This window comes from Coptis chinensis, chromosome 8 (genome assembly GCF_015680905.1).
Source record: "Coptis chinensis isolate HL-2020 chromosome 8, ASM1568090v1, whole genome shotgun sequence".
NCBI classification, from domain to species: Eukaryota; Viridiplantae; Streptophyta; class Magnoliopsida; order Ranunculales; family Ranunculaceae; genus Coptis; species Coptis chinensis.
The window spans coordinates 44,532,843-44,547,303 of NC_141463.1; the positions used below are offsets into that span (position 1 = coordinate 44,532,843).

Below are 14,461 nucleotides of genomic sequence, written 5' to 3' on the forward strand. Positions count from 1 at the left end.
TGAGAGAAAACCCAATCTTGAAAGCAATCAAGATTGAGAGATAACCTTTACAGAGAAATAAGCCTATAAAGAGAGAAAAATGACTTTGTGATCTAGTAAGGTCTTCTTGAGACTGAAATTGGAAATTGATTGTAATCTTCTTTCCCACTTTATAAAAGGATTAGCTCTTGTGGAAGTAGATACCATTGGCCAAATCATGGTATATCTTTGTGTTGTGGTATGCGTTTTATTTCTTTACATTATTATCTGTTGTTAATAGTTATTTAGATAGTTGGGCATGTTAGCTAGGTTGTAGTTGATATTTAGAATTTGTTTGGAGTTGAAGTGAGTTCAAATACAAATAATCTATATAGTAGGGATGGATTGGTATTGGTATTAACCCCAACAAAGACCCTTATAAATATCCGTCTAATGATCTTTTTCACGAGATCTAGATTACTAATAGATATATCTTCCTTTGTATCACATCTTCCACTTTTGCGGCTATTGGCCACCCTCTCTGTCTACCCCAAACTCGTTTGTTATTGAAAACTGACAAATAGTAACTAGTAAGAGTACCATGATAAGTTGTTATAACTAACTTCTTAATCTAATTCGAACTTCAATCTTACAAGCACTTGTATTGTGCTGCTTCAACATTGACTTACAAGACTTTCATCGTCCCATTTAGAAAAAAGGTAAAATTAAAGAGTTACAAAGTTGACATGGATCATACGAAAACAGAGATTTTTCATTCACGTTGCACCGAGTTATTATGTAATGTTAAAAGGGGTTCCGGGACCATTCCTAACTGAAATTGCCATATGTTCAGATTAAGGAATGCTTTTATGATTCCCATCATTTCACCCCCAGGAAATCGCCCAAGGCACCCCCTTGCTGCTGCTATCTCACTAAATTCACACACTGAATCACCACTAAAACCTCTGTCTCGTTTATTTATCTGCTCTTCGCCTTAACTTCTCGTAAATCTTCATCAGGCTCCACTTTTGGAAGAGGGAAAGGCTCAAGAGAGGTCCCCATTACAATGGACCCCCCTCCCACTGCATTCACAAAGTTTTGTAACCGGCATAGTGCAAATGGGACTGGTTCAAAGCTGTGATCTCCATACTCTACAGGAGTAGAGTGGTCTCCTGTGACGCATAATGAATATCGGGAATTTCCTTTCGACTCTGCTTCCCACAGGAACCTGGTCAACTGTCCTACTTACTGCTTGATCAACAGCTTCCAATCCTTTGACTTTGAAGATGTTCGCCTTATCATGACCCGCGTCATCTATTGCCTATGCCAACAAAATAGTACAGGTTTACACTTGTGGAATTGAGAAAACATGACTTGTGTGAGGAGAAATGAACAAAACTTCGGAAAATGGGATTTTTTTTTTCATTTGAGAGATACCTAAGCATTGTGACAATGAAGAAGTTAATAAAATACTGAAAGTTGGTACGTAACCACCTTAATGTGGAGGAACCCGAAGTCATAGCCATCAACTCTCCCAGGCTTGTGATTTTCCTCTCCTGGCACAAAAACAAGAGGACACGGTTGAACTGGAGCCGAGAGTGCTTTAGCTATAGCAGTTGCTTTGGAAGTTAGAAGGGTTCGATAGTCTCCAGTTGCTCCAGGAGCTTCTAGGATATCAATGCCGAGTGACAAACCCAAGCCTGCTATAATTTTGGTGGGCGCTACCATGCAAGGCCATAAGCCATGCTTCTTTTCAAATGGAGGAACCTGAGAACAAAAATCTGGGCTACCACGAGAATATCCCTATAGGAAGAGAGAGAATATGGGTTTGTTTTTTATTTTCGGACCGTTGGATCCAACGGTTTCGACTGGCGTCCCTATAAGGATATCCTCGGGGTAGACGAACTCAACATAAAAATGACTAAATAAGAGAGGCTCGCACTACAAAATTTGGCAAACCACTGCTGCAATACGTGCATTAAAAAAGGGTCAAGTAAAGTAAGGTCTTATGTGACATACATACAAAAGACTTCTGTTTCCTCAAAAAGTGTACATACAAGAGAAAGAGAAGATATAGGCATATAGCATAATAGACTACAAAATCAACCTCGATTCGTATACCGCAGCCACGTAAAAGGACAACATTAGCAACTGTCTTCCCTTCTGCAGCACCCTTTGTACTCAACGGGTGAGAGACAAGAATTTGTGAGATTTCTTTGGATAGTTCAATGACAACTTCAGCAGTGTGCTTTGCTTCATCAGTATCATCCAGAGGTTCAGCTTTCAAAAGCAAGCGGTTGTCCTTCAATGGATCTGTTCATGATATATTTCCACTCAACTTTGACCCTTTTACAACCACTCCACATCTGTGCTCTGTGGCACGAAAAGGTGGAAAACATATGGTTTCAAACTTCAGAGTCTAAACTTCTGACAAAGATTATCCTCTTTAAGATATACAAAATAACTGATTATCCTCTTAAAAAACAAATCAGTATACAATGTATCGAACATAAAAAATAATGCCTCAAAATATCTCATGCAACAGAATACATGCAAATATCTTTACAAAAATAGCACACTCAATTTCAGTACTTCCAATAAAAAGCAATTGTTGGTAAGTCTACTTTAAGTTAAAATTGTAATAAGCTCTTACTCGCCTTTAATGTCACTTCAATTCATTTATAAAGAATCTGCACCTGACCTATAACCTCATATCCCGATAAGATGGTAGCTTGATGTATACAAATGCGGAAGCAACTTCAAATCAATAACAACAATGAATAAAATTGATAAACACCCAAAACTAGGGTTTTAAAGGGAAAATGAATTTTCTTAATTCAATCTCTTGATAAACAATCCAAAAACAACCAACCTAACAACAGGGGGTGATCCAGCATTTCAACTCTCTTCGGGCTAAACAACGATAGCAAGAGTCTTAAACAAAAAAAATAATAGACACATTCCAAATAAAGTATTGAAACACCAAAATTCACAAGTAGCCAAATATATACTAATTCATCAAAATATCTAATCAAGTTCGACTACAAATCTATTTAAAAAGTAAAACTACTTAAACGGTATTTTACGGGTCTTGCGGGCGACAAAATCATTTCTTTCCACAATTTCGATTCTAACAAGCACCAAAATTCAAATCCAAAAAAGAAAAATAGTACATCTCGACACGGCGACACATTAACACATAACATATAAAATTTCATAACCAATGAACCATATCAATATTTCAATTTTCAAACAACAATTTTCACATATCTAAAGCCAACATTCCACCAAATCAAGCAATGCAATTTAAGGACCCGACTTGTTTGCATCTCATTGATAACTGTCATTCAAGTGAAATAAACTTAGGAGTCACTGAAATGCTATTGTAATTGAATGTGGTGTAGTTCAATCCATGGCCAAAAGCAAAGATGGCATTTCCGTTGTAGAACTAATTTATATGTTCGTCTAAGATAACCCTTTGCAGGTCCGAGTTGCATTGAAGTTATGGGGAGCTTGGTTACGTATTCTTATAATCTTGTGGAAACCATGTGAGTGAAAGTCGGCCAGCTAAAAGAACGATGAGAGAATGCATAGTAAATATGATCTATCAGTATTGTCAAACCCTAGCTAGTTATGAAATGGTCTAGATACAACAAAGTTTTATTTTCTCACCTGGGTTATATTTAGGTAGTATAGGATTTTTTTTTCAACAAAAAGACCCTGGGCTGAAGCCTGGTCCAGCCCTCTCCTAGGTCCGCCCCTGCCTAACAAGGAGGCTTCCAAGCCTTAATATAATAAAACCCTACTCCTAATAGGAAACTCCTATTAACTTAATAAATAAAAAGACAAACTAACTAAATAGAACTAGTTAAATAAACCAAGTAGTAATTATTCCATGCCCATGCATTATTCATCCCATCCAATCCTGCACAGAAGATAGGACCTTCTTCCTCAAAGTGCCTGTTGGCCCTTCTGCTAGTAACAATTCCAGTTTTGTCGTCCCATGTTGCAAAGTTCGACTGAAGATAGTGATAGGTCATGAGGAAATCAACAAAAACTTCCATTGACAAACTCAACATAGGATTTCGGTATAGAGAAACAACTATGAAAAGTTTGGTTTCAGACAGAAGCCCAGACAGAAGAGTAAGTCATGGAATGCCCAAACCATATTAATAGAGTGAAGTCTATACATAGAACTTTGCAGCAACTTTCTGTGTAGAAACAGAACGACAGGATAAAGAACATCTCATTAATTTATGAGAGAAACCTGAGATAGACATTTTCATGCTATAATAACAGATTACTATGTATGCATTTTGAACTTGCTTGACAAAAATTCAGTTCTCCATAACATTTAATTAATTGCTATATTTGGACTTCAGCACCAAGTAGCTATTTAATCATCCGAAACAAGCTAACTAAGAGGCAGTCCAGTTATTTAAATATTTAATTCAAAACAACAATGAACTTCATGCTACTTAATTATCCTTAACTCTATCAAAGATATTGCTTCTTGTGTATTCAATCCTAAGAATAAAGTACAGAATGCTGAAACGGATAAATCACAAGACTTGTTAAATATCATGCCTTAACAAAAATACATTCAAGGATATCTAACAAAAGATCGTGCTTGATACAACTAATTATCACGAATGAAGTTAAAGCATTCCAGTTTGCAACAAACAACTAACGTTGGCACTTATTCGATGATTTTCAATTACATGACCAGAAAAGGAGAAAGCTACAAAACTACCTTGGATGCAATATCTCCTGGGGACATTGCCAAGCAAGCACCCATCGATTCAAATGCACCCCAACCTCGATAATAGACTCTTGGATCATACCCTAATAAAGAGAGATGAGCTGTGTCACTCCCACAAGCCAACCCTGCTTCTACAGGATCCATAAGTTCGTTTACTCCAGCTGAAGCAATGGCATCCAAGTTGGGTGTCTTGGCAACTTGCAGAGGAGTATGATACCCAAATCTCAGCAACACATCGCCCAAGCCATCAATCAGCACGAACACTACTTGTTCCTTCGGCTGTTCGCATCCCATGCCTATTTATATCTCTGTTCTTGAGATAAATTAACTTGTACACCAAGGCAAATTCAAATGCAATAGTATAACACATGCATTTGTTAAACATGTGTAACAAATGAGAATTTAGCTGTGACGCATTTCGAGTTTTAATACATATTTGGTCTTTTTTGCCTTAAAGATAACATTTTGATTGGTTTACTGCTAGTTTAACTTCAAAGCAAACATGCCCATTGATGTTCTTTGCATGAAATAAATGAACTGTTGGAAACTTGAATGAAATTGTGTCCCTACGGATTTGAACTCATGACCTTATGTCTCTACTACTCACAAATGGAGGGGAGGAGGGGGCCTAGTCCCACATTGGTTACTAAATTTAAGTCTATTAAGTTTAGATTACTTGTGTCTTTAGGGAAGGATAGTGTAGAGAGATATAAGGAGGTGCTTGCGCGCACACAAGGCCACCTTGGTTTGGGGGCTCTCGGTCGTGAGAAGCTCCATAAAATGTGGGGCTAACTTGAAGTTTCTATAAAACAAAATGTTTTGAGAGTTTGAGGCACTACACCATAACAGCATTTTTGTGATGCCTATTTGGCGTTACAAATAATTTTTGTGACGCCATTTTGGCGTCACAAATAAGCATCGCAAAAAAAATGGCGTCACTATATTTATGACGGCATTTTGGCGTCACAAATTTTTGTGACAACATTTTGGTGTCACAAATCATATTTTAAGTTTTTTTTTTTTTTTTTTTTTTTTTTTAAGTTATTATTATTTATTATACACCACAATCCGTTGTTTACCCTGTAGAACTGATAAAGAGACAACTCATTTAAAAACCAATCTATTCCACAAAATACACAAGTATACCGTCAACAATTTAAATTTCATAATAGCTTAAAATTGCCAAATAGTAACTCCCAAATTCATAAGTATTTACACTTATACAAATTATTTAATAAATTCGCGTCTAACTACAAAAATATCCGAAGCTACAAAAATATCCGAAGCAGTATCCAAATTGTTGCAGAAAGAAAGCTCCTTCCACTAACTTATAATCCAAAAAGTAGAAATAGTTTATCAACTCCAAGGCCCTACACAATAAATAAAATTAAAATGGGTCAATGAATTAAAATAGGTACTGTAAAAATCAAAGAAATTAAACATATAGATCTGGTGTGCAAATACCAAAAGTATCATCCCAACACTATATTTCAAGGTATTAAACTTTGTCAAGACAGATATTTAAATTTCATGTAAATCAATACCCTGATAGAGATTCATAGATAGAACTAGTATGTAGACTAAATAAGTATGAAAAATGATGGTTAACTAATACATAACACAAATTTCTATGTATGAGACGTCAGCAAGGCAACAATAATGATTTGTCACAAATAAAATAGATCCAACGGTCGAAAATAAAAACAAACCCATATTCTCTCTCTTCCTTTTTGTTTTTTTTTTGTTTTTGATTTTCGGACCATTGGATCTCGGATCCAACGGTCTCGGAACACTCATCCCTATAGGGATATCCTCGTGGTAGCCCAGATCAATAAATAATGCAGATGGTGATGAAGGCATGGAAACTCTATTGGTATGGAATAAAGTAAAAAATTTGGATTACGCCAGGTAACCCCTCGTGCATCTACATGCATAAGAAACATAATACAACAGAGCTTAGCTACATACATATCAGATTTGCGCCCCAATTGTTTGTGTGGTAGAATAACCTGAACTGAGTGAGAATCACTGGTCTCTGACTCTCTGGGATGGGATGACTCATGATGCAAATAGCACGAGCAACTTTCCCAACTTTCTTGACCTATTTCAAACGAAAAATAATTTACATCAGGAATGGTGAAATTAACCATGAGATAAGCACAGCCTAGACTTGTCAGAGGTTACCTTATCAGGCAAATAGGAAAGATCACATACAACTTTCTTGCATTTAGCAGTTTCCCCTTCAGATGTCACCCCAAAGGCTTTACCATTTGCATCAAACTCCACCTACAGCCATAGAAGGTCAATGCGATTCATCTAAAAATCGCATGACTTATTACGACAGTAACTGGAGAACATCACAGTTCAGTTGTTTAACTAAATTTAGTGTTAAGACTCAGCAGATTTCATAAAGCTAGAGGTGAGTCAAGTATTACTAGCATAAGAAATTTAGGCGATTGAGATGCTAATGACGTCCTAAATTCGACTTGGATGAAAGTGAGCTGCAGCAAGTAACATAGACTTGCTAGATTTGTGGACAAACAATCACCTTTTTCTGTACAGAAAACTACCTAAAAGGATAAGGCCACTCAAATCTGCCACTATCCAATCCTTCTCATTCAAGTGGGAGCAATTTGCTAAACATACTCCACAGAACTATAAGGGTGGTTTGTATATGGCAGCTATAGATAGGAACTGAGTCACATATAAGTTTTTGGATATCATGATCTGTAAGAAACTTACTTTGCACTCTGGCTTGTTAAGCATGTAGGTGCCACCATAAACAGCACGTACTTTGACGAGCAAATGCCTGAAATTTCCATGCAACAATCAAAATTTTAAAAATAAGAAAGAAAAGAAAAGGAAAGAGACTCTTCATCTATCCAGAGTAGTGAATGAAACAAACCTGGAGTAGTTCTCTTAATCTGTACGGTGGATAAATATAAGGAGATCCTCCTTCAAATCGAGCCAAAGACTCTGCATAGTTTTTTGTGAAACAGAGACAAGTTAGTTATTGAATATCAGTTTTCATCACTATGAAACAGCACATGGAAATGATAAAATACAATTATGAACAAAATATAGATTTAAACACCAACAAAATAGGCAAAATAAGAATAAAACTGAAACTAAAAAAGATGCAATAATGCAGTCATTTCAGTCCTATGAGTTTGAGAATAGGAAGAAATTTTAGAATAAAGTTTATTTGATCATGAATATATATACCATCTGCTCTGTCAATATGAAGTTCAAATGAAGCAGCAGTTGCCCTCTTATATAAATATTATGAGCCCTTATCGAATGTTCCATCAATAGTGGTTAGGACAGAGGAAGGACTTCAGACCTAAGCCACATTGACACGGATACGAAGTGTCCGAGACGGTGTCCTATATAAGTAGGACATGGGAACAAAACTAATTAAAAAGAAAAATATTAGTATTCTTTAGTTACACAACTAATTTCCACGCTCAAGATCTTACAAAATGCCTCTTTACTATGAAAGTGGCATATCATGGAGTTGTAACTATGTTAATTGGTTATTTTCTCAGTCTTTTAGGATATAGAAGAAACCCTATTTATAAATCGTATGCACAACGCGTCCGTGTGTCGGGCACAGATTTTTTTAAGAATATGAAGTGTCCATGTTACTTAGCTTCAGAGCATTTCCCAACTTCACTTGCCTATGTTAAATTGACTTATAAATGGTTCTGTAGTGGTGCTCTTACATACTCCGAGATGCGCATGAGCTTGCTGAGTTATTAAGGTAGAAAGGGTGTTACTTGAAATACTTTAAACTGAATGCAGTAGAGGTTAGAAATCTACTTCAGCATATGTTGACAGTGAATACAGTAATAGAGTGCATAGGGTAAGCTAGAGAATATCACAATCAGAAAAGTTCTTATAAAACTTTAGCACACAAGTAATCATATAATTAAAAGATTGTTGAAATTTGTGAGCTCGCGTGCAACATGTGATTGAAGTACAACAGAAAACCCGTTCTTATTTTGTGTTTACAAAGTAGTATTTACTTTCATTCCCTTTATAAAATCCAGTGCAGGCTCATCCAAGTAGCTGTCATCTATATGGAGTGCCAAGGCATGACCAATGAAATCAACTGTATTGTCATCTAGCCCATATTTTCTACATTGAAACAAACATTAATACATCTGATTTAAGCTCTTTTAAAGATAAGATGGTGAAAATTACTGTTCAGGCCGAGGAAAACTTGTTGAGAGGATTAGTGCATAATATGTAGGAAGTATTTCCATTAAGGAAGGGATGATAGCAATGAAAATATGATGCAATCAGGATAAATCAAGTTCACTAGAAGTAAATCAGAGATGTTCAAACTTTTTTAAATAATCAGCATTAAGCTAGAATCTGCATGATCAGCCTAACATGTCTTGTTGGAGAACTGGCCAATCTCAAGTCTTTATGTTTGTACAATGAATTAGTGACATCTACAACTTATGACACAAGGTCCCTAAACGTTACAACATAAGCACGCCTGACATTCTGATATCTACTATCTATATACTAAAGCAGAGACTTTTAATAGAGGATTTTCTCTCTCTTATGTGGTACTTTAATATGAGAATTAGTTTTTTTTTCTCTCCTATGTGGCACTTTAATATGAGAATTAATTTTTTTTCTCTCCTATGTGGCACTTTAATATGAAAGATAGTCTTTTCTAATAGCCTACAATCCCACCTACATTGAACATCTTCAGAGAGTTTGAGTGTATTTCTAATTCTTATATTTAGAGAGTTTGAGTATATTTCTAATTCTTATATATTTGATCAAATAAAAAAAATTGCTAAAAAATAGGTGATTTGTAAAAAGTAATTTCCTATTACAAATCAAACACTTTTAGTGTTCCAATTCTTATATATTTGATTAAATAAAAAAAAATTGCTAAAAAATAGGTGATTTGTGTCTATGATAAAACACCGATTTACTATTACAAATAGGTAATTCCCTATTACAAATCATACAACTTTAGTGTCTATGATAAAACACCGATTTATTTCCAATATATCCTTAACACGACCTCAAAACATAGTTAAAAACAATTATACAAAAAATAACATTACAAAAATATATAATAGAAAATGAAAAAGAAATTAAAATAACGACAAAACAATAATGACAAATATTAAAAAATATATATAATAATGAATAAAACTAACGTCAAAAAATAATTAATGGGGAACCGAAAACTGGATGCAAATGCATCGAACTAACCTCAAATAATATTTAATAGGCAATCAGAAACTGGATGCAAATACAAATATTAAACTAATCTTAAAAAGTATTAATAGAAAATTGGAATATGGATACAACTGCATTAAACTAACCTCAAAAAATAATTAACGGAAAATCAAAACTTGGATGCAAATACATCAAACTAACATAAAAAAAATAATTGTCGGAAAATAGGAAACTAGATGCAAATGCATTGAGCTAACCCTCAAATATTAAATTAACGGAAAATCGAAAACTGGATACAATTGCATTGAACTAACCTAAAAAAAAAAAAATTAATTATAAATTGGAAACATAATGTAAATGCGTGGAACTAATCTTAAAAAATAATTAACAGGAAATTGGAAACCGTATGCAATTGCACTAAACTAATCTCAAAAAATAAACTGGATGCAAATGCATTAAACTAAGCTCAAAAAATAATTAACGGGAAATCGGAAACTAGATACAAATTTATTGAACTAACCTCAAACAATAATTAACGAGAAATCAGAAACTAGATGCAAATCCAACTTTATCAAATAATAAACGAGAAATCGGAAACTAGATGCAAATACAACTTTATCAAATAATAAACGAGAAATCAGAAATTGGATGCAAATGTATTAAACTAATCTCACAGAATAATTAATGGAAAATCAGAAACTGGATGCAAATGCATTGAACTGACCTCAAAGAACAATTAACAGAAAATTAGAAATTGGATGCAAATGTATTGAACTAACCGGAAAGAATAATTAACGAGAAATCATAAACTAGATACAACTGCATTGAACTGATCTCAAAAAATAAATAACGGGAATTGAAAATTGGATGCAACTACATTGAACTAACATCAAAATATAAATACGAAAAATAAAAAACTGAATGCAAATGCATTGAACTAACCTCAAAACATAGTTGGGTTATATGTTGTGGGAATGTCTCGATAAGTATAGTTTTAATTTGCATTTAAAATGGTGTTTATCTTATCTCTTTCCGTATGATTGGGAACTCTTTGCTATTCAAGTAGCTTCAATATATATAACTTTACCTTATTAGGCAATTTCACAAAATTTCAATCAAACTTCTTTTATTAAACAACAAAATGAAGTTGAAGGATTTTATCAAAGGTGATCGTTTTTTTTTTTTTTTTTTTTTTTTTTTTTTATAATAAAGAGTGAGGTTTTCACGTTATAAGAAATTTGGTTGAGTGATAAATATAATATTAATATATAATAGTTCTGCATATTTGTAAATATTTATCAGAATAATTAATATAACAACACCCGTTCGTAGATAATCTTTGAAGATTTCACATAGTGAGTCATGCATAATTTAAAGAATAATTAATGAAAAATCGGGAACGGGATAATCTTCGATGATCCCACATAGTAAATCAAGCATAATTTATATTTTATGTCATGTTTGCAAGGACACTACAGATGGATCAGTAGAAGTTGGTATTACACACCACATTGGATAATTAAAAGAAAATTGAAAACTGGATTCAAATACATAACTGAGCTCAAAGTTAAGAGTAATTAACCAGAAATCGGAAATTTTATGCAAATGCAATAAATTAAACTAAAAAAGTTATTAACTAGAAATCGAAAATTGGATGCAATTGTATTAAACTAACGTCAGATAATAACTAACAGGAAATTAGAAATTGGATGCAAATCCTTAAAAAAATATTTAACGGGAAATCAGAAATGGTATGCAAATACATCAAACAAACCTCAGATAATAATTAATGGGAAACCGGAAACTGGATGCAAATGGATTGAACTAAACTCAAAAAATAATTAACATAAAATCGAAAATCGAATGCAACTGCATTGAACTAACCTCATAGAATAATTGGTGGAAATTGGAAATGCATTGAAATAATCTAAAAGAATAATTAACGGAAAATCAGAAACTGGATATAATTGCATCGAACTAACCTCAAAACATAAATAATCATAAACTAGATGTAGATGTATTAAACTAACCTTAAAGAGTTATTAACGGGAAATCGGAAACTGGATCCAAATACAATGAACTAATCTCAAAGACTAATTAACGAAACATTGAAAAATGGATTAAACTGCACTAAACTAACCTAAATGAATAATTAACGGAACATTATAAATTTGATGTAACTGCATTGAACTAACCTCAAAAAATAATTAACGAAAAATCGAAAACTTGATGCAAATGCATTGAACTAACCTCAAAGAACAATTAACATAAAATTGGAAATTAAATGCAACTGCATTGAACTAACATCAAAGAATAATTAATGAAAAACCAAAAAATGGATGCAACTGCATTAAACTAAACTCAGAGATTAACTAACGAAAAATCAGAAATTGGATGTAAATGTATTGAAATAACCTAAAAAAATAGTTAACTGGAAAGCGAAAGTCGAATGTAATTGTATCGCACTGACCTCAAAGCATAAATGTCCATTTTTTTAGCCTTCTCACATGAGTAATTACGAGTAATTAAGAACCCAAAACGAAAGTGAGTTTATAAAAACAGACTCTTACATATATGCAAACTATATATAAATTATAAACTATCAAACTAACCTAGAACAACAATTAACGGGAAATCAGAAACTGGATGCAGATGTATTGAACTAACCTCAAAGAGTAATTAACAGGAGATTGGAACCTAGATGATCTCAAATACTAATTAACGAAATATCAAAAACTAGATGCAACTGTACTGAATTAACCTTAATGAATAACTAACGGGAAATCATAAAGTGGATGCAATTGTGCTAAACTAACCTCAAATAATAATTAACGAAAAATCGGAAATTTGATGCAACTGCATGTAACTAACCTCAAAGAATAATTAATGAGAAAGTGGAAATTGGATGCAACGTACTACATTAACTAACCTCAAAAATAATTAATGGAAAATCAGAAACTTGATGCAAATGCATTGAACTAATAACCCTAAAACATATTTGTATTATATGTAGGGGGAATAAATGTCTCGACAAATATAGTTTTTCATTTTAAATAGTGTTTATCATAATTCTTTTATTGTGATTGGGAATGTCTTGCTATTCAAGTAGCTTCAATATTATCTTCGCCACAATGAGCATTCTCACAAAACTTCAATCAAAATTCTATTGTTAAACCTAACAATAAAAAGAAGTCGATAAGTTTTATCAAGGTTTGATGCTTCATTTTTATAGAGAGTGGTGCAATAAATTTAAATGAGTAATTAATATAATTTTTATATCTCATAACTATGCATAGTTGCTAATATTTTTTAGAATAATTTAATATAATGACACCCGTTTGTAGGACACGTTCATGTGATAAATCTTTTCAAGTGGTAGCAGTGTATTTTTTGAGGATATGGAAACAATCAATCTGTTTTAATGATTTGCACACATTAGTATGTAAGTTGAGTGGTGATAATTTACCGCTAAATCACCATAAATATAATAAAACTATTATACAAGTTAGATCGAGTTTAAGATAATTCCATTTGAAAATTACGGATTAATATCCTAAACCACAAAGTGAAGGGGCTATCTCAATTTGATCCCTTAGTTTCCAAATACTTATGCACCATAATCGCTGCTCATTAACGTATTTCGGTTTATTTTCAATAAAAATATATTCTGATTCGAAAATTTTCCGGTAAATCACCATAAATCTATTATACAAGTTAAATCGAGTTTAAGATAATTCTATTTAAAAATTACGGATTAATATCCTAAACCACCAAGTGAAAAGGCTATCTCAATTTGATCCCTTAGTTTCCAAATACTTATGCACCATAATCGCTGCTCATTAACGTATTTCGGTTTATTTTCAATAAAAATATATTCTGATTTGAAAATTTTCCGGTAAATCACCATAAATCTATTATACAAGTTAAATCGAGTTTAAGATAATTCTATTTAAAAATTACGGATTAATATCCTAAACCACAAAGTGAAAAGGCTATCTCAATTTGATCCCTTAGTTTCCAAATACTTATGCACCATAATCATTTGCTCATTAACATTATTTGGTTTATTTTCAATAAAAAAAATATATTCTAATTTGAAAATTTTCCGGTAAATCACCATAAATCTATTATACAAGTTAAATCGAGTTTAAGATAATTCTATTTGAAAATTATGGATTAATATCCTAAACCACAAAGTGAAGAGACTATCTCAATTTGATCCCTTAGTTCCCAAGTACTTATGCACCATAATTGCTGCTCATTAACATATTTCGATTTATTTTCAATAAAAATATATTCTGATTCGAAAATTTTCCGCTAAATCACCATAAATTTAAGAAAACTATTATACAAGCTAGATCGAGTTTAAGATAATTCTACTTGAAAATTATGGATTAATATCCTAAAACACAAAGTGAAGATGCTATCTCAATTTGATCCATTAGTTCTCAAGTACTTATGCACCATAATCGTTGCTCATTAACGTATTTCGGTTTATTTTAAATAAAAATATATTCTGATTCGAAAATT

At 32.9% G+C, this 14,461-nt stretch overlaps 1 protein-coding gene and 1 pseudogene across 2 annotated transcripts; both read right to left on the bottom strand.

Moving 5' to 3' along the window:
* Positions 1–642: 642 nt before the first annotated feature.
* LOC147481593 (uncharacterized) lies at positions 643–5,014 on the bottom strand (annotated as a pseudogene). Its single transcript, XR_015205469.1, has 5 exons — positions 4,712–5,014; positions 3,837–3,977; positions 2,066–2,377; positions 1,453–1,725; positions 643–1,279 (listed from the first exon to the last, which is right to left on the bottom strand). The product of XR_015205469.1 is annotated as an uncharacterized LOC147481593 (transcript).
* An 855-nt stretch (positions 5,015–5,869) lies between these two features.
* Positions 5,870–7,534, bottom strand: LOC147481594 (guanosine nucleotide diphosphate dissociation inhibitor At5g09550-like). Its single transcript, XM_086580951.1, has 4 exons — positions 7,463–7,534; positions 6,905–7,006; positions 6,689–6,821; positions 5,870–6,090 (listed from the first exon to the last, which is right to left on the bottom strand). The coding sequence occupies exons 1-4, from the start codon at positions 7,484–7,486 to the stop codon at positions 6,077–6,079; spliced, it is 273 nt and encodes a 90-aa protein (XP_086437077.1). The 5' UTR covers positions 7,487–7,534; the 3' UTR covers positions 5,870–6,076.
* Positions 7,535–14,461: the final 6,927 nt, after the last annotated feature.